At 42.2% G+C, this 20,586-nt stretch overlaps 3 protein-coding genes across 11 annotated transcripts in view; 2 read left to right on the top strand and 1 right to left on the bottom strand.

Annotated features, from left to right (window-relative positions):
• LOC112246191 (cyclin-Y) overlaps nucleotides 1–3,436 on the top strand; it is a 45,946-nt gene extending 42,510 nt beyond the window's left edge. For all 9 annotated transcript variants that reach the window (XM_024414484.2, XM_024414482.2, XM_024414483.2 and 6 more), the window contains 2 exons: nucleotides 1,340–1,502; nucleotides 1,804–3,436. In XM_024414484.2, coding sequence (XP_024270252.1) covers nucleotides 1,340–1,502; nucleotides 1,804–1,920 — 280 coding nt within the window. In that variant the 3' untranslated portion in view covers nucleotides 1,921–3,436. The remainder of the gene's footprint in view (nucleotides 1–1,339; nucleotides 1,503–1,803) is intronic.
• A 367-nt stretch (nucleotides 3,437–3,803) lies between these two features.
• On the top strand, nucleotides 3,804–6,470 carry LOC112246189 (gap junction delta-4 protein-like). The gene is made up of 2 exons (XM_024414481.2): nucleotides 3,804–4,457; nucleotides 4,735–6,470. The coding sequence occupies exons 1-2, from the start codon at nucleotides 4,394–4,396 to the stop codon at nucleotides 5,904–5,906; spliced, it is 1,236 nt and encodes a 411-aa protein (XP_024270249.1). The 5' UTR covers nucleotides 3,804–4,393; the 3' UTR covers nucleotides 5,907–6,470.
• Nucleotides 6,471–14,665: 8,195 nt separating this feature from the next.
• On the bottom strand, nucleotides 14,666–17,269 carry LOC112246188 (frizzled-8). Its single transcript, XM_024414480.2, has one exon. It carries the CDS (start codon nucleotides 16,942–16,944, stop codon nucleotides 15,190–15,192), a length of 1,755 nt encoding a protein of 584 aa, XP_024270248.1. The 5' UTR covers nucleotides 16,945–17,269; the 3' UTR covers nucleotides 14,666–15,189.
• Between the last annotated feature and the right edge of the window lie 3,317 nt (nucleotides 17,270–20,586).

Consider the following 20,586-nt stretch of genomic DNA (forward strand, 5'->3'; position numbering starts at 1 on the left):
CTCGTCAACACTCACACCTGTGTTAACAAGAGAATCACTGACATGATGTCAGCTGGTCCTTTTGTGGCAGGGCTGAAATGCAGTGGAAATGATTTTTGGGGATTCAGTTCATTTGTATGGCAAAGAGGGACTTTGCAATTAATTGCAGTTCATCTGATCACTCTTCATAACATTCTGGAGTATATGCAAATTGCCATCAAACAAACTGAGGCAGCAGACTTTGTCTCATTCTCAAAACATTTGGCTAAGACTGTAGTAACCAAGGTAGTGTTAAACAAATCAAAATATAGTTGATATTCTTCAATGTAGACAGCCTTTTGCCTTGACAGCTTTGCACACTCTTCGGCTTTCTCTCAACCAGCTTCATGAGGTAGTCCCCTGGAATGCATTTAAATTAACAGGTGTGGCTTCTTAAAAGTTAATGTGACATTTATTTCCTCCTTAATGAGTTGGTACAAGGTAGGGGTGGGTGGTATACAGAAGATGGCCATATTTGGTAAAAGACTAAGTCTATATTATGGCAAGAACGGCTCAAATAACCAAAGAGAAATGACAGTCCGTTACTTTAAGATATGAAGGTCAGTCAATAAGGAACATTTTGAAAGTTTCTTCGTGGAGTTGCAAAAATCATCAAGCGCTATGATGAAACTGGCTCTCATGAGGACCGCCACAGGAAAGGAATAACCAGAATTACCTCTGCTGCAGAAGATAAGTTAATTTGTGTTACCAGTCTCAGAAATTGCAGCCCAAAGAAATGCTTCGTGATTTATTTTGAATTCAATGCACACTTAACCAGCATGGCTACCACAGCATTCTGCAGTGATACACCATCCCATCTGGTTTGCGCTTAGTGGGACTATCATTTGTTTTTCAACAAGACAATGCCCCAACAAACCTCCAGGCTGTGTAAGAGCTATTTGACCAAGGAGAGCGATGGAGCGCTGCATCAGATGACCTGGCTTCCACAATCCCACGACCACAACCAAATTGAGATAGTTTGGGATGAGTTGGACTGCAGAGTGAAGTAAAAGCAGGCAACAAGTGCTCGGCATTTGTGGGAACTCCTTCTAGACTGTTGGAAAAGCAGTCCAGATGAAGCTGGTTGAGAGAATGCCAAGAGTGTGCAAAGTTGTCATCACTTTTTTTTGGTTAACACATAATACAATGAGTAGTTGTTCTAAAACTTTTGACCGGTACTGTACACATGTTTTTACACCAACGTTTTGGATACATGCCCCTAATATGTTGGTTTTGATCTCCAGGACAGTGAGCTGTCTACGTAACAGTGCTACCAATTGTTGTGAAAATAAACATATTTTCTCACTTTTTTTCTGAACAGGAACGAGCTGGAGCGTCAGTTTCTGGAGCTTCTTCAGTTCAACATCAACGTTCCGTCTAGTGTTTATGCCAAGTACTACTTTGACCTGCGCTCACTGTCAGAGACCAACAACCTGAGCTTCCCTCTGGAGCCCCTGAGCCAGGACAAAGCCCAGCGACTAGAGGTGAGCCACCACTCAATTTCACTGTTTATCAATGATCACATTTATTTCTAAAGCCCTTTTTACATCAGCAGCTGTCACAAAGGGAATTTATAGTAGGGCACTTTCTGACAACTGCTGTTCTGAGAAAATGGCTTTAGAAATGCATTTGATAGATGAATTGATGGCAGCTGGTCCTCTTAATAGCAATGGTTTAACACTTGGACCTGACGATGTAGTCCATGCCAGAAGGTCAATAACAATTCAGTTCAAGCGATACATCTGAGTTTGTTTAGCGATTCATGTTTTTTTTTTATTCCTGCAGGCGATCTCGAGGTTGTGTGACGACAAGTACAAAGATACCAGGAGAGCTGGCAAGAAGCGCTCTGCGAGCGTGGACAACCTGGTCGGAGTGCGATGGGTCCCTGCTATCCTCTCCTAACAACCAGGAACATAGACCATACCTGAGACTGGGCCTCAGGCCAGCATGGGGACATCCAGTCTTTTACCTAGCAAAATTCTAGTAACTTTCCGAAAAATCCCAGATTTTCTAGAAATCCTGCTTGGAAGATTCCCGGAATCAGCAGGAAATCTAGAATCCTCCGATCTGGATTTCTGGAAAACCTGAGAATTTGAGGAAAGTTATCGGAATTCTGCTCCCCTAACTTAGACAGACTTTGTCCTCATCACAGATAGATGCCTTTGCAGTGCCGCTACTCCTGTAACACAGAAGGAAGAACTCTCTACAGGACTGGTACTTCACTGACTGTTAAGAAAAAGAAAGCTTCTTTGTGATATAAAGATTTGACTGTTTGGAGAGCTCATGACATCATAGCTTCCTGTTGACAGAAGTAGCCAGATGATCACCGCGGCAACATGAGCTTTATGCGTTGAAGCAGCAAACCAAGATAGAAGTGGTCAGAACAAAATGTCAATGTCATTTGACCTCTTACCCTGGATCATGACAAACGAAAAGGGACTGAAACGAGGAGGGACGACCTGAAATTGTCCAATAAGAAACGTGTGTTTTCGTTGCCGTTGCAAAACGCTTTGCTACAGTGTCCACTAATGAATACGACCATGGGTCTGGACTATCCAACCTGGCATGACAGGACAGATGGTTGCCTTTACAGACGGTTCTGTGGCTTTTGGTGAACAGGTTTTTATTTATTTTGTATTCATAGTTGTTTTTACTACTAAGTGCTACAGCCAACCAAACCCAGGTACAATATTTGATCAGATAAAATAGCCTTCTAGCTGTGCAGGCGTTTCTACTTGATCTACACATACATTCCAGAATCATTTAGTTCTTAATGAACACAATTATTTTGTTTATGTTCAAACAAGTTGGCCATAATTAATTACCTTTCCACTTGTGTACAGTTACTGTGCCTCCCAATACAGAATGTTGTATTCAAATCTGCAGCTAAAATCCTAATTGAAAGCTTTTGGAGATATGTGAGTGATTTTTAGCTACTGTGAATGTGTCATCCACAGGATTCAAAGTAGGTTATGTTGACAAGAAAGCAACCAATGAAAGGATAGAAATGGGTTGTCATACTTGATACACTGTAGAGCATGACTTGTGTTTTTTGTCTCAGAACTCTGGATGTTTTAAGCTACAATGTTTTTTTTTAAGAACAAAAACCTGAATCCTGAGCCAACTTATATATAACATGGCTCCTTCAAACTTTATACAGATTGATTTTGTCTTTTAAGCAATTATTTTTGATTCAAATATTATTGTTAAATTCCTGATGATCAACTTTTAGTTGTTTTATCATTTGTCAAGAAGACCCCTGACAACTGAAGCACTAGAATTTAATTATTTTGCTAATCAACTTTCTACAGTGTGTAAACAAGTATTAAAGTGATGAGATCATTAACTTAATTGTTAAATATTTATATTGAGGTGTTGATCCATGTTTATACTAAAATAAAATTTCCTTGTTTTCTTATTTTTTTTTTTTTTTTTTTGTACATTTAAACAGGCTACAAATAAATCTCAGAGGATAACACATTAGTGTTAAAAACACTTATTTCCAATCTGGTTGTCCGACAGTATTAATTTATTTTTATATGTGGAGAACTTGTTAAGACTGTGTATGCTAATCACTAAATCACCTTATTACCAGTGTATCCGTAGCCAATGTAAATGCTAGCTAGTTAGCTGTGCGCTAGTAGAGGGACAGAAGCTATACTGTTACATATCCAGCATGGAGTAGCAGGCTTGTGTCCCAAATGGCACCCTAATCCCTATATAGTGCACTACTTTTGACCAGGGACCATAGGCTCTGGTCAACAGTAGTGCACTGTACAGGGAATGAGGGTGCCATTTGGGAAGCACACCAATTGTCATTAATCACTTAGCTATTTACGCACGAAACTTGACCTTCACGGTCAATAGGTTCATGGATATTGAGGCTCATGGCTAAGACCATCACCATTTGGGGACAGAGCTACGTTCTCATTATTGTTCTATAATCTTTAACCTGGTAACCTTCAATCTGAGTACCATTATAGTCCCTATGCTACTCTGAGTTCATGTAGACCCAACCAGTTGTCTGAGCTCAGTGTAATTTGTTGAAATATCCTAGCAATGCTTTGATGGTAACATGATTTTGGCAGGATGATAATAATAGCGCAGAGAGGTCCCTGGTGTCTTGTCACTAAGCTGTTTATAACACTTGAGAGAGCTCTATAGTGGACACACACACACACACTGGGGAACAGCTAGGGAACTTACGCTGGAGTCACTTGTCTACGACTCAATGAGACCGTTGGATTTGAATTGGACTGAATTGAATCGAAGTGAATTGGTTGAATTGGATTGATCAGACTGAAATAGACCCTCGCTGAGTAACCTGGATTGGAGGAAGGTATACAGACCGTGGGATGAGCTGCTTGTTTACACCATGGAGAAGACGCGCCTAATGGAAATGCTCTTTATTACTTTCAATCACAACGTCACTTTCCTGGGTAGGTAAACATAATGTGAATGGTATATGTTTGGGATAGTTGATGTTTCTTGGGCCTTTATGCAACATATTTTTGAGTGCAGTCAGACCATTAAATTACTTATTTAGATTCACAGGTTTTCCGCACCAACAAAATGTTTAGGGGAGAGCGTGATGGTCTTCTTTTGATAGTTAATGTTACTAACAAATAGCTTTGTTTTCAATATTGGTGTCTAACGTTAAAATAGTGTGTGTGTGTGTGTGTAAGTGAATATTTAATTGATTGGCTCTTTATGCAGGGAAGACGTGGTTGATCTTAATGGTGGTCCTGAGACTACTCATCCTCCTGTTCTCTGGCTATCCCCTCTTCCGGGACGAGCAGAAGCACTTTGTGTGCAACACCATCCAGCCGGGCTGCACCAACGTCTGTTTCGACGGCTTTGCTCCCCTCTCCCTCTTCCGCTTCTGGCTGTTCCAACTGATCATGCTCTGTCTCCCTCACATGATGTTCATTTCGTATATCGTCCACAAAGTATCGTCAGCTCTTCGTATCGGAGGGAACTATTTCCCCAGCAGCAGAAGGCCGGCAGGGGCTCTGTGTACCCATCAACATTCCCTACCAAAAGGGACGCCTAACTTCCTAAGGGCCTACCTCCTGGACCTGCTACTGCGTATCTTACTGGAGGTAGCGTTCAGTACCGGACAGTACTACCTCTATGGCTTCTCTGTCCCCAGGCGCTTCCAGTGCTATGAGTCCCCCTGTACGTCCATGGTGGAGTGCTACATATCCAGCCCCACAGAGAAGACCATCATGCTCAACTTCATGCTGGGGGCTGCCTCCCTGTCTCTGCTACTGAGTCTGGCGGACTTGATGTGCTCCGTGCAGCGCATGGTGACACAGGGGAGGAGAGAGGAGGAGCTGAAGGAAGGCGGACTGTTCATGAATGAAGGAGTTGGGGAAGATATTGAAGTCCTGTACGCCCAGAACGCTCTTAAAACTGTCCTAAAGAGAGGACAAAGTCACATTGACAAACCGACCTCGAGGTGTATCCCAAAGAGTGACCTTTCACACGGACGAGTGAGAATAAACAATGAGACCCAGGTAAGGGTGGCTGCCCCACCCCTGCAGGGGAGAAGGCCACCACGGAGAGCTGCAAGGATGGAGCCTCCGCCGTCATTGAACAGTCGCTTTGTTCATCCAAACCACATCTCCCATTCATCTCCAGTCCCCCTCTCCCGGGGGTTAGAGAGAAACCCAGTGGTAGTCTCACGCCAGTCTACCCCCTCGCCAATGAACAGTGGCCGGAGGCACGGCTGCTACAACGTGGTAGACTCAACACTCCTGGAGCAGCATTATGATAGTGCAGAGTCCCGTGACAGACTCCAGGAGGAAGTCATCCTGCAGGAAGTGGGGGTAAGGGGCACCTCAAGCTCCTCCAGTGGTTCTTCTTCCTCATCAGATGCGCAATAAAGTTTATTTTAATTGTTTAAATGTATGTAATTCTGTGCAAGGGCGAAACACAACAATGTGACTGTCTTTTTTTTTTTGTTAAACATTGTTGATGATTTACTCATTACTTACACTTGAATGAATTTTCCTCCTGAATGTTATAATGGGCTATACATTACATTTTGCTGACTTTATACTTAGTGACCACCTTCTGTCTATAGAGCTGTTTGTGTTGGCTTACAGAATTAGAATGAGTGACTCAAACAATGCCAGTTGACCTTCAAGGACAATGGTGGCAGCACACAGCTGTTGTTCAGCTCAACTGTTTTTTCATTGGCTTCACCAACAACAGTCAGACGACTGACATGCTCCTGCCCCACCGAAGCCAACGTCACTTGGAGAACTGATTACCTTAAATTAAAAGTCAAGCACAATGCGCTTCCCTGCAATGCGCTTTGGATTGAATCCTGTCCAAAGCCTTCATCCAGTATAGCAGTAGTGTAGGATTTCAAACGATCTTGATTTTTTTTTATTCTACTTTTCTTTTCTTTTTTTAAAAATAAATCATTTCAACTACCATAGGGATTTATGTGTTCTGTTTTTTAAGTGAATGTACAGACTGTATTAAACATTTTAGTACACATGGGACTGCCATAATTAATTCCTTCTTTGAAATCAGGGCTGTAACCAGGGTGAGTTTTAAGTGAGGTTTGGAATTAAATGTTGTTTTTTAAATGCTATTTGGAGAATAGCAAAAACAAGTAAAAATGATCCTGGCCATTATCACTTGGGCTGATGTAGATTCATTCACGTCAGGCGATCTACAGACACCTAGCCTATTAGCTATACAATTGTAATATTATACCCCTGAAAGGGAGGAAATATGAGGAAATGATTCACACTGACACGTCACATCAGCGACAAAACAAACACATTACATTTGTAGAACTGTATTGTTTGCATTGTAATGTAGGCCTATTGGGAGGATCGGCCATGTGGAGATGTTCATATTGAAAAATATCTTGTTTTTTTTAAGGTACTAACTGATAAGATTAGTCCATATTTTCTCAGGAGACCAGACGTGGGGCCCTGACCCCAAGTTTGGGAACTATTGTACGAACCACTATGTCTCTACTTCTCCCACCATGCATTGCAGCCTGCGTCAGTCTCACCATTGAGCGCCACGTCACTGTCTGTCTCATTGGCTAACTCTCTGTAAAGCAAAGTTATTATGAGCTGTTTTTTGCTCCTGCTGAGGTTAACCAGCTAGAAGGATGATGTAAGAAGCTAAGTAATAGACCTACCAAAGCCCTTCAACATCAATGCAATATACAGTGCCTTGCGAAAGTATTTGGCCCCCTTGAACTTTGCGACCTTTTGCCACATTTCAGGCTTCAAACATAAAGATATAAAACTGTATTTTTTTGTGAAGAATCAACAAGTGGGACACAATCATGAAGTGGAACGACATTTATTGGATATTTCAAACTTTTTTAACAAATCAAAAACTGAAAAATTGGGCGTGCAAAATTATTCAGCCCCTTTACTTTCAGTGCAGCAAACTCTCTCCAGAAGTTCAGTGAGGATCTCTGAATGATCCAATGTTGACCTTAATGACTAATGATGATAAATACAATCCACCTGTGTGTAATCAAGTCTCCATATAAATGCACCTGCACTGTGATAGTCTCAGAGGTCCGTTAAAAGCACAGAGAGCATCACAAAGAACAAGGAACACACCAGGCAGGTCCGAGATACTGTTGTGAAGAAGTTTAAAGCCGGATTTGGATACAAAAAGATTTCCCAAGCTTTAAACATCCCAAGGAGCACTGTGCAAGTGATAATATTGAAATGGAAGGAGTATCAGACCACTGCAAATCTACCAAGACCTGGCCGTCCCTCTAAACTTTCAGCTCATACAAGGAGAAGACTGATCAGAGATGCAGCCAAGAGGCCCATGATCACTCTGGATGAACTGCAGAGATCTACAGCTGAGGTGGGAGACTCTGTCCATAGGACAACAATCAGTCGTATATTGCACAAATCTGGCCTTTATGGAAGAGTGGCAAGAAGAAAGCCATTTCTTAAAGATATCCATAAAAAGTGTTGTTTAAAATTTGCCACAAGCCACCTGGGAGACACACCAAACATGTGGAAGAAGGTGCTCTGGTCAGATGAAACCAAAATTGAACTTTTTGGCAACAATGCAAAACGTTATGTTTGGCGTAAAAGCAACACAGCTTATCACTCTGAACACGCCATCCCCACTGTCAAACATGGTGGTGGCGGCAGCATGGTTTGGGCCTGCTTTTCTTCAGCAGGGACAGGGAAGATGGTTAAAATTGATGGGAAGACGGATGGAGCCAAATACAGGACCATTCTGGAAGAAAACCTGATGGAGTCTGCAAAAGACCTGAGACTGGGACGGAGATTTGTCTTCCAACAAGACAATGATCCAATACAAAGCAAAATCTACAATGGAATGGTTCAAAAATAAACATATCCAGGTGTTAGAATGGCCAAGTCAAAGTCCAGACCTGAATCCAATCGAGAATCTGTGGAAAGAACTGAAAACTGCTGTTCACAAATGCTCTCCATCCAACCTCACTGAGCTCGAGCTGTTTTGCAAGGAGGAATGGGAAAAATTTCAGTCTCTCGATGTGCAAAACTGATAGAGACATACCCCAAGCGACTTACAGCTGTAATCGCAGCAAAAGGTGGCGCTACAAAGTATTAACTTAAGGGGGCTGAATAATTTTGCACGCCCAATTTTTCAGTTTTTGATTTGTTAAAAAAGTTTGAAATATCCAATAAATGTCGTTACACTTCATGATTGTGTCCAACTTGTTGTTGATTCTTCACAAAAAAATACAGTTTTATATCTTTATGTTTGAAGCCTGAAATGTGGCAAAAGGTCGCAAAGTTCAAGGGGGCCGAATACTTTCGCAAGGCACTGTAAGTCTCTGCCAGCAGCTAGCCACTTGACGGACATGCACTACATGCCCAAAAGTATGTGGACACCTGCTCATCGAAAATGTCATTCAAAATCATGGGCATTAATATGGAGTTGGTTCCCCCTTTGCTGATATAACAGCCTCTTCTCTTCTGGGAAAGCTTTCCACTAGATGTTGGAACATTGCTGCGTGGACTTGCTTCCATTCAGCCACGAGCATAAGTGAGGTCGGGCACTGATGTTGGGCGATTAGGCCTGGCTCGCAGTCGGCGTTCCAATTCATCCCAAAGGTGCTCAATGTAGTTGAGGTCAGGGCTCTGTGCACGCCAGTCAAGTTCTTGCACACCGATCTCGACAAACCATTTCTGTATGGACCTCGCTTTGTGCACTGGGGCGTTGTCATGCTGAAACAGGAAAGGGCCTTCCCCAAACTGCTGCCACAAAGTTGGAAGCACAGACTCTTCTAGAATGTAATTGTATGCTGTAGCATTAAGATTTCCCTTTACTGGAACTAAGGGGCCTAGCCCGAACCATGAACAACAGCCCCAGACCGTTATTCCTCCTCCACCAAAAATTACAGGTGGCGTTATGCATTGGGGCAGGTAGCTGGAATTCATCCGTGGGACTGCCAGATGGTGAGCGTGATTCATCACTCTAGAAATATGCATTTCCGTTGCTTCAGAATCCAATGGCGGCGAACTTTGCACCACTGCAGCCGAGTGACATTACGCATGGTGATCTTAGGCTTGTGTGCGGCTGCTCGGCCACTCGGCAGTCCCATTCTGTGAGCTTGTGTGGCCTACCACTTTTGTGGCCTACCACTTTTGTGTGGCCTACCACTTCGTGGCTGAGCCGTTGTTGCGCCTAGAAGTTCCCAGTTCACAGTAACAGCTTTTACAGTTGATTAGGGCAGCTCTAGCAGGGCAAAACTTTGAATCTGACAAACTGACTTGTTGGAAAGGTGGCGGTGCCACTTTGAAAGTCACTGAGCTTTTTAGTAAGGCCATGGCTGTGTGCTCTATTTTATGCAACTGGTGTGGCTGAAATAGCCAAATTCACTCATTTGAAGGGGTGTCCATATACTTTTGCATATAGTGTATCTATATTTTTTAAATAGCTTTTTGTCCGGCATCTCCCAAATACACTGTCAGCAGTATTTACCTATTGATCTGACTGTGAGCTGGGTAGTTTGTTTCATATCTCAAGGCCTCGAGAGTGCGGAGTTACCGCCGTTTGAGAGATTGGGAATTTGTTGCACAAAAAGGCAAATCCGGTGGAGAAGGCGAACATAACGAACAAAGGCAGGCGCCATTATGAATCAGTCAGATCAAGAATATAAGCATTCTGAGTTATCAACGCTGGGAGCAATATTTAGATGTTGAACCGTAATTGATTTTATTGTTTTTATTTATTTTATTTCACCTTTATTTAACCAGGTAGGCTAGTTGAGAGCAAGTTCTCATTTACAACTGCAACCTGGCCAAGATAAAGCAAAGCAGTGCGGCACAAACAACACAGAGTTACACATGGAATAAACTAACAGAGTCAATAATACAATAGAAAAAGTCTATATACGATGTGTGCAAATGAGGTAGGATAAGGGAGGTAAGGCAATAAATAGGCCATAGTGGTGAAATAATTACAAATATAGCAATTAAACACTGGAGTGATAGATGTGCAGAAGATGAGTTTGCAAGTAGAGATACTGGGGTGCAAAGGAGCAAAATAAATAACAGTATGGGGATGAGGTAGTTGGATGGGCTATTTACAGATGAGCTATATTCAGGTGCAGTGATCTGTGAGCTGCTCTGACAGCTGGTGCTTATAAAGCTAGTGAGGGAGATATGGGTCTCCAGCTTCAGTGATTTTTACAGTTCGTTCCAGTCATTGGCAGCAGAGAACTGGATGGAAAGGCGGCCGAAGTAGGAATTTGCTTTGGGGGTGACCAGTGAAATATACCTGCTGGAGCGCGTGCTACGGGTGGGTGCTGCTATAGTGACCATGGAGCTGAGATAAGTCAGGGCTTTACCTAGCAAAGACTTATAGATGACCTGGTTGCAGTGGTGGGTATAGTATATGGGGCTATGGTGACAAAACGGATGGCACTGTGATAGAATGCATCTAATTTGTACAATATGTGTACAATATATATACATTTTTTTTTTTTTTTCCAAAAAATGACTTCTGGAACTCGGTGTCCTCACACGTAATAGTTACAGCCATGTTGGAAATCCATTTAAACAACTGAGGGTCTAATAATGTCGGAATAAGTAAGTGTAAGCCATACTGACCTCCTCTGGTAGATGTATGAAAGTGCAGATGAAAAGAAGAACCACCTTGCCAGAGATGAGCAAGGCGAAGTCTATGGACATTTCTATATGTGTACATGTACATACTTTTCCTTAGTTAAATAGTAAATTATACCATTATTCTTACAATACGTTAAATCATTCAATTGTCTATGAATTCGTTTTGCAAACATAATGTTCAGTGTCCAGGGGAAAGGGAGAACAGTGAAAATAACAAATCAGCTCCTTCCAGTCATTGGCTCCTATTCCCCTGATTGATCCACTGTTCATTTGCATCCCAAATGGAACCCTATTCCATATAGTCCACTATGGGCCTTGGTCAAAAGTGCACTATACATGGAACAGTGTGCCATTTTGGAAGAATTCCTAACGTAAAAATGCTGCAACCCATCAATGGCCCTACATGGTGTACCTAGAGCACTCCGATCTCATGGGTAAATGCAACTGGTGATAGACATTAACAATAATAGAACATCAAAAGTCTATAAAAAATATTGCCAAACTTACTTTTCACCTTTAGACAGATCAGTAGGATTATATGCGTGTTGTCCTTGGTGACAGAAAAAATCCATTCCTCATTCCTTTGATGTTGTCAGACTAAATGTACATGAAAAAAAATATCACTACATACAATGAACCATTCCCAGCAAGCCTACTGGGTAGTAGTCATTAGTGCACAACATATCAAAACATGGCAAACCATTTTCCAAAAGAAAATGAAAACAAGCGATTCGTAAAGGACAAAGTCAGGTGGTCCCACCATGTTTCAGTACGTTTTCTTCAGTTTAGGGCCTAGTGAATATGACTGTTGTGTAAGGGAAATAAGTGGAGACTGTATTGAGGAATTGTACATTGAGCTAGTAACATGAATGATGCACAACTCTGTTTGAAAATATAGTGGGGAAGGAGTTAGAGAGCCTGCTTTTCTGCTGGTTGATTACAAAACAACACAGGGTGACCAGCTGGCTAATGAATAGGTGAGAACTGAATAAAACACTTGCTTTAATGTTTTTGTTACAGCATCCTTATGGAATTGTATCGATATGGGCAAATCTACTGTATATACAATGCTCTGTATACGTTTGGATTTTCCGCCACTGCGTGTTTAACTGTGGGCGTCATCTTACTTCTGTATTCAATTTAAAACAGATGTGTCTCAATCAATGACAGAAAACCAATTGAATCAGTAGACAAAGACACCATTCAATGTGCTTTAGCAGTTCAGGGGGATGGGGGGTTAAATGGGATACCATGTTTTCATCCTAAATGGCATCTTATTCCCTCCGTATTGCTCTACTTTTGACCAAGGCCATTGGGCTCTGGTCAAAAGTAGTGAACTATAGGGAATAGGATGCCATTTGAGTCGCCTTCTATGGACGGCCTCCTGTTTATCTTGGCAGGAGGTGGATCCGGTGTGACCTCATTTCCTCTGTTGATTTTTACTGGGGGCTGCAGTATAATAGGGTGCCATTTGGGACGATGGCACCCTACCAACCTCTAACTTTGTCTCTGAGTTGAATCCTAGTTGTGGCCATATGTTTGTCAACCATACATTATATTGTTCTGAATAGGCTATAGGCCTACCAACTGTTTAACATTTTATTGGAATATCAATTCACTTATAATTGGCATTGGGAAAAAACGTGTCATTTATTAACATTAACATTTATTGAGTGCTCATTACAGGCTTGTTGAAAGCTTGCAACACAGAGGAAGGTCCCCCAAAAAGCTTGTAACACAGGAAGGGCCCCCCCAAAAATTCAAAGACTCCAGTCACCCAAGTCATTGACTGTTCTCTCTGCTACCACACCGCAAGCGGGACCGGAGAGCCAATTCTAGGTCCAAAAGGCTCCTTAACAGCTTTAACCCCCAAGCCATAAGACTGCTGAACAATTAATCAAACAGCTACCCGGACTCGACTAACCTGTACCCCCGCACATTGACTCAGTACCGGTACCCCCCTGTAGATATCCTTGTTATAGTTATTTTATTGTTACTTTAAAAAAAAAAATTATTTACTTTATTTTATTTTGTAAATATTTTCATAACTCTATTTTTTGAACTGCATTGTTGGTTAGGGGTTGTAAGTAAGCATACTACACCTGTTGTATTTGGCGCATGAGACAAATACAATTTTATTTTAATAATTTTTCCACAAGGTGGCGGTATGATATTATTGAACTGCAGTAGTCTACCTGAAGCGTTGCTCCTGCTCTCATGAAGCTGCCTAGGCTGAATGAAGTTGCAGATACAACTTGAACTAAAGTCAGGATGCAGTTTTTCAAGTAGAATGAGAGGCATGACCACTGGGTCCCAATAACATCATGCTGTAAAATCCCTGTTTGGTTGGACAGTGGAAAAAAAATAGATAAGTACATTTTTTGTGATGAACACTACATCTCCTGAATGTCCAAATTAACAAAAACAGTGGTATGTATTTGCAAAAATATTTTTTATGTTGTATTATTATATATATATGGATATTGGATCAACACAAACATGCCCCTCTGCGTAAAAGTAAACACGGGCTTCATTTTATAAGGTTTGAGATTCTTTACACCCAGGTCTCGCTCTTAAACGAGTGTTTTCGCCACAAGCAGGGGTCCTATTTGCAGTTTTCACATGCAACAGTGTCTCTATGCTTGTTAAGAAGATAAGCAAGCTGTTTAAGCGCTTTCAGAGTAAACCGACCACACACTGGGACGTAATTACCTTCTAACGGGGAAGGCAGAGGGTCGGCCTAGTGGGCCTAGCTTGTTTGTTTGTAAGTGCGTCCCAAATAGCACCCTATTCCCCATATAGTGCACTACTTTGACCAGGACCCATATGGCTCTGGTCAAAAGTAGTGCACTATAGGGATAGGTTGCCCTTTGGGACCCAGTTCTACTGTCCCACTCCATCACTGTCTGACATCTTAACTATCAGGCCTAGGGCATCTTGACAGTAAGAAGGGGCACCCAACCAATTATGCACACCAGTGGGTATTCTGAACTCTGCTCCACACAAACTTCAATAAGAATAGTAGTAGAATCTTTATAATTTCATATTCATATGAGGTCAGTGCCACGTCCATGCAGAGTCTGATAGCCTGCCTACACTTTATTCAAGCGAGACCTAGGCAGTATTTCACGTTTCATTGGGTCGTCAGTATTAATTGGGGGCAGAAGACGCAAGACTTGTAACATAATTGTCGCACAGAGGGGTTCCGTCGAGAGAGGATTACTCAAACAGACCACCTGTAAGGCTTTCATTGCCATTTCAATGTTATTCCGAATCCTTCCCGCGGTCGCATCTACAATACGTAAAAGTGTACTGTTTTCACCAATGCTACCCAAAAGGAACCCAATATCAATACACAAGTAGGGATACGTTTCTATGAATTATAATTGTTTGACAATTTATGAATAGCCTTTCTAACTTATCAAAAAATCTATTCTCATGGCAGGAAGACAACAAAGCAAATTTGCTAAATGTAGCCTACAGCTTTGGCACAGAATGACTACCAAGACGCACAGGTAAACATTTTATAAAAATGGGTTTATTCTCAAAATAAAGATCTTCTATCAAAGTTAATTATACACATTTACAATCTCGTATAGGCCTACATTTTATATACAAATGTACAATGTTTTTACATGAATAATTATATAAATACATTAAACACCAACAAAACCCGTATGAGACAGCATACTTCAAACCATCTTTGCTAAGCAAATTTTACAAGTTAAAATGAGACAAAGCCAAGTCTCTCTTTCGAATTAATAAATGGTGTGTTTAAGACAATATGGTTATTTGTAATAAGGAATAGAACAGTAGATATAACCTTGAATTTCCGCCAATCGAAAAATATCACTGTATTGTGTATGTCATTGAACTGGTCCTCAACAGTAAGCATAGAATCACATCTCATTATATTTATATGGTTCTAAACTGGCTGCGGGTCTCATTGAGTAAGAAGAGAAATCATTACGTGCTCGTTAATGTGTTAATTTGAACACGCTGATGGACAATCCCAACATAATTAGATGTCTATTCTTCCTTTTCAAACCCGAGACAATGGCATCTGTTTGGGACAAGAGACAGAGCTCGCAGTGCCAGACCTCCACGTCAGTCCCGTGCTAACGTCACTGTACATTGACCCGCTCGTGGTCTTGCTGGCCCAACAGCAGCGGGTGCAAAATTTCCTCCAGGATTCTAAAGTTTTCCCCGACCAGACCCACGCGCCGGACGTGATGCCAACCAAAAGGCACATGAAATATTTGAGCATGAACACAGCGTAGTCTGGCTTTTGCATTTCATGCTCCGGCAAGCAGGAACAGTTATTGGTTATTTCCCAAGTCTGTCTGTTGTGCTGCTCATAGAAGTAACAGGCTACTATAATCGTGGCTGGGACAGTGTAAAGCACTGTAAAAATACCTATTCTGATCATCAGTCTCTCCAACTTGTCTGTTTTCGTCCCTCCTTGCTTTATAACACTCCGGATCCGGAACAGTGACACAAATCCAGCCAGGAGAAACATAGTCCCAATGAACAGATAGATAACCAACGGCGCCAAAACAAAGCCCCTGAGGTTATCCAAGTTCTGATTGCCAACGTAGCATATTCCAGCCACCGGGTCCCCGTCCACTGAACTCAACGCCAACACAGCTATTGATTTCATGCTGGGTATCAGCCAGGCAGCTAAATGAAAATACTGGGAGTAACTGGCTATGGCCTCATTCCCCCACTTCATCCCCGCAGCCAGAAACCAAGTAAGGGACAGAATAACCCACCAAATAGAACTTGCCATGCCGAAGAAGTAGATGAGCAGAAATACAATGGTACAAAGCGCAGGGCCGGTGGTCTCGTAGTGGATGTGTTCGGTATCATGCTCCATGTTACAAGCCACTTGTTCATGTCCAGCAATTAGTCTGACAATGTAACCGACGGAGACAAACATGTAACAAGCAGAGAGGAAAATAATGGGTCTCTCCGGATATTTGAACCGCTCCATGTCGATTAAGAAAGTTGCCACTGTTGCAAAAGTGGAGATAAAACATAACACGGACCATAGTCCTATCCAAAATGCAGTAAATGTCCTTTCGTCTTGGGAGAAGTAAGGATTGTGGCAGGGCATGGCACAGTTCAGAGTCTGTCCCGTTTTAACTCTGTTATATAGAGGATGACTGTCACTGTTGACTTGAACCATGGGCGCGCGGCAGTGACACCGGGGTTCGCAAGGAGAACTCTGAGGTTTGTGTTTACTAGGAACATTCGAACGCCCGTGTCCATTCTTCTTTCGTGGGTTTATTGGTTTAATGGGGCGGTTTGTGGGCTTTGCAACAACTGGAGAAACAGTCGTTGTCTCGCTTCTGTTATAGTCCATGCACAATGTATCTTGGTTACCCTGCACTGGTAATACATCGCATCTCATTCTGTCTGGCCATGGGAATCCGTACTGCCTCATCAGAGGCGCGCAGCCTGCCTTGGCTCTCTCGCAGACACTCCGACACGGCGGCAGGGGCTTCTTGTAGTCCTCCAGGCAAATAGGAGTGTACATGCTACAGAGAAAGAACTTCAGGTCCGGAGAACACTTGATTTCCACCAGGGGCCAAAACTGGTGCACCTCCAGCCCTGCCTCGTCCTGTGTGTCGTGATTGAACTGGTTGGGCATGTAGGTGTAGTTATAGCCGATTCCTTTGCATAGAGGCACGGATATCTCCTGGCATTGTAGCTCCTTCGCCGCGGCGCAGCTCGACCTGTGTAGAACGAGTGCAAAAAGCATGCACCACCCCAGCAGCTGGCACTCCATCCTCATTCACTGCTGAATTCGTCTGCTTCAACGTGCCAGCGAACTTGCGCTTGCAAGTAGGCTGTAGAGTCCGATTATTCCAGAGATGCGGGTAAACTCATCCTTGGCGCAGACGTGTTTTTGGGGATAAGCAAGCCTTCGGGTGTCTTCTGGCTGGTATAATGTTAGGGAATCCACACATCACATCGTTTATTCTATGTTTACGTTATTTTGTAAAAAACTAGCACTCTTCTCCGTCTGCTGTGGACTGTTGACTGACAGAATATAATTTACGCACCGATATCTCCATTTGGCACTACCGTTAATCGCTCGCTCTGCATGTTAACAGTTGTTGGCGAACGCATTTAATGGAATATATCTGGAGGGAGGGGCAGCGAAGTCACTCCCCCTATCGGAGCGTCTAATCACAGAGCGACAGGGGCGGGGAACTAGGGAAGTCAATCAAGTGTTTTTCAAAGGTGTTTGTTTACGTTTTCCCCTTTATAGAATATTTTTAATTGCTTGGTCTTGGTTTATTCTTCCTCCCCCGTACAAAGCGATGCATAACGAGTTATTAACTGAGGGGGAGGAGTTTATTGAGTGAATTGAATTGGACTTTTACATTAAATTGTGGCTAAATTAACTCACACGCTTCCCGAGAACATTGTTGCCATTTGATTCGTTGCATTGCACTCCTTGGGTAACGTTAGGCCTTATTAGACTACAGTGTATGCATTTTCACGTTCAACATGATATTTACATTTCAGTCAATCATGGATACAATTATTTGAGAAAGACCGGTTTATCTGTGATTGGAAGGTTTATCCGTGATTTTAAAGGAACACGTTCATTGTAAACCTTTAACACTGTAGTAGGCATAGACCCAAGATAAATATTCAAACTTTAGGGGAGGGTGGAGACCCTGGGTGTTAATGTGAGATAGTTAGGAGACCCCAGGGGGTTGTCCTAAACTAAAGAAAAATGTGTTTGTCTTAATTGAGGTGCCATTGTTTGATTTAGGGCTTGTATAAGCCCCATGCTGAGGAGGTGATTAGTGAATTGTCTGCCAATGGCTAACAAACATGCTGAGGATGTGTGTCAATAGTCTAAGGCCCTATTCCCACTACGAGATATGAAGGAGATTCTGCCGAGTGGGGTGGCAAAAGAGAATTCTACTTTTTAATTCACACTACACCCTTGCCTTACCTTTCGTTGAGGTTGGCAATGCGACATTCTTGGTCCGCAGCCCAAATTCAAATCAAATGTTCAAATGTATTTACATAGCCCTTCTTACATCAGTAGATATATCAAAGTGCTGTACAGAAACCCAGCCTAAAACCCCAAACAGCAAGCAATGCAGGTGTAGAAGCACGGGGGCTAGGAAAAACTCCCTAGAAAGCCCAAAACCTAGGAAGGAACCAGGCTATGAGGGGTGGCCAGTCCTTTTCTGTCTGTGCCGGGTGGAGATTATAACAGAACATGGCCAAGATGTTCAAATGTTCATAAATGACCAGCATGGTCAAATAATAGTAATCACAGTGAACAGGTCAGGGTTCCATAGCCGCAGGCAGAACAGTTGAAATTGGAGCAGCAGCACGGCCAGGTGGACTGGGGACAACAAGGAGTCATCGTGCCAGGTAGTCCTGAGGCATGGTCCTAGGACTCCGGTCCTACCAGAGAGAGAGCGAGAAAGAAAGAGAGAGAGAGAGAATTGACCGTAAATATCACAGTAGCCACGAGCCAGTAAGCATAAACTATTCAACAATGACAGAAACTTTTCTTCTAAAACATTATTACACTATTGAATAATGCAACCAAACCAAATAAAACTCTTGAGTAATGCAACAATTCACAAGTATGTACAGTATGTGCAGACAATTAAAGGGTTTATTTTCTCGTCTGTGGGCTACACTCATTACATTTTAGCTTCAAGACAGAAGCACAGAGTTGCTGTAGCAGCATGTCATCATCAGGTAATGAATGATTAACCCTCTCCATAGAATAGAATATAAAATACAGTAGGCCTAAATTACATTACATCAAACCAGGCTTCATTTTGATCAATATCATGCAAATCATTACATGTGGTAAAAGCAAATTGTGACTGAAAACGTGGGTATAAAGGGAATTCACCAATAAGTGTGGTTTTACAGTGCCATCAGAAAGCATTAATAACCTTTGACATATTCCACATTTTCTTGTGTTATAGCCTGAATTCAAAACAGATGAAATATATATTTTCTCACCAATATACACACAATATCCCATAATGACAAAGTGAAAACATGTTTTTAGACATTTTTGCACATTTGTTGAAAATAAAATGCAGAAATATCTCATATACATAAGTATTCACACCCCTTTGCTAAGACACTCCAGATCGAGTTCAGGTGCACCGAATTTCCTTTGATCATCCTTGAGATTTCACTACAATTTGATTGGAGTCCACCTGTGGCCTATTCAATTGTTTGGACATGATTTATAAACAAACACACCTGTCTATATAACAATTGACAGTGCATGTCAGAGCAGAAACTATTCCCTGAAGTCCAAGGAACTGTCCATAGATCTCTGAGATTAAATTGTGATATATCGAGGGAAGGGTATAACACAATTGCTAGAGTGATGAAAGTTTTGAAGAACACAGTGGTCTCCATCATTGGGAAATTAAACAAATATGGAACTACCCAGACTCTGTCTAGAGCTGGCCATTCGACCAAACTGAGCAACCGGGCAAGAAGGACCTTGATCAGGCAGGAGACCCAGAACCCAATGACCACTCTGACAGAACTACAGAGTTCCTTGGCTGAGATGGGAGAACCTGCCAGAAGGACAACAGTCTCTACAGCACTTCACCAATCTGGACTTAATGGGAGAGTGGCCAAAGGGAAGCCACACCTGAGAAAAAGGCACATGACAGCATGCCTGCTGTTAGCAAAAAGCCACATGAAAGACTATGAGAGCATAAGGCAAAATATTCTGTGGTCTGATGAGACACAAATTTTACTCTTTGGCCTGAATGCAAAGCTCTATGTCTGGAGAAAACCAGGCATAGCTCATTACCTATTTAACACCATCCCTACCGTGAAGCATGGTGGTGGCAGCATCATGCTATAGGGATGCTTTTCAGCGGCAGAGACTGGGAGACTGGTAAGAGATAACAATGAATGAAGCCAAATACAGGCAAATCCTTACTGAGAACCATCTTCAGAGTGCAAATGACCTTAGATTGGGGGTGAATATTTACAATCCAAAAGGACAATGACCCGAAGCATACAGCCAAAGCAATGCTGGAATGGCTTCAGAACAAGAATGTGAAAGCCCTTGAGTGGCCCAGCCAAAGTCCAGACTTGAATCCCATTGAAAGTCTGTGGAAAGACTTGAAGATTGCTGTTCACCACCACTCCCCATCTAACTTAACAGAGCTTGAGAAAATCTGCAAGGAAGAATGGGAGAAAATCCCCAAATCTAAATGAGCAAAGCTTATACAGACATACCCAAGACGACTCAAAGCTGTAATCATCGCCAAAGATGCTTCTACAAAGTATTAACTCAGTGGTGTGAATACTTATGTAAATGAGATATTTATGTATTTCATTTGAAATAAATTAGCAAACATTTCTAAAAACATGTTTTAATTTTGACTTTATGGGGTATTGTGTGTAGATG

Source organism: Oncorhynchus tshawytscha, linkage group LG10 (assembly GCF_018296145.1).
Source record: "Oncorhynchus tshawytscha isolate Ot180627B linkage group LG10, Otsh_v2.0, whole genome shotgun sequence".
Taxonomy (NCBI): domain Eukaryota; kingdom Metazoa; phylum Chordata; class Actinopteri; order Salmoniformes; family Salmonidae; genus Oncorhynchus; species Oncorhynchus tshawytscha.

What these genes read in the sequence shown, in the direction of transcription:
- LOC112246189 (XM_024414481.2), top strand. Translation starts at nt 4,394, where the DNA reads ATGGAGAAGACGCGCCTAATGGAAATGCTCTTTATTACTTTCAATCAC. An exon ending in TCACAACGTCACTTTCCTGG is followed by an intron (nt 4,458 to 4,734) that starts GTAGGTAAACAT and finishes CTCTTTATGCAG; the next exon opens with GGAAGACGTGGTTGATCTTA.
- LOC112246188 (XM_024414480.2), bottom strand. Translation starts at nt 16,944, where the DNA reads ATGAGGATGGAGTGCCAGCTGCTGGGGTGGTGCATGCTTTTTGCACTC.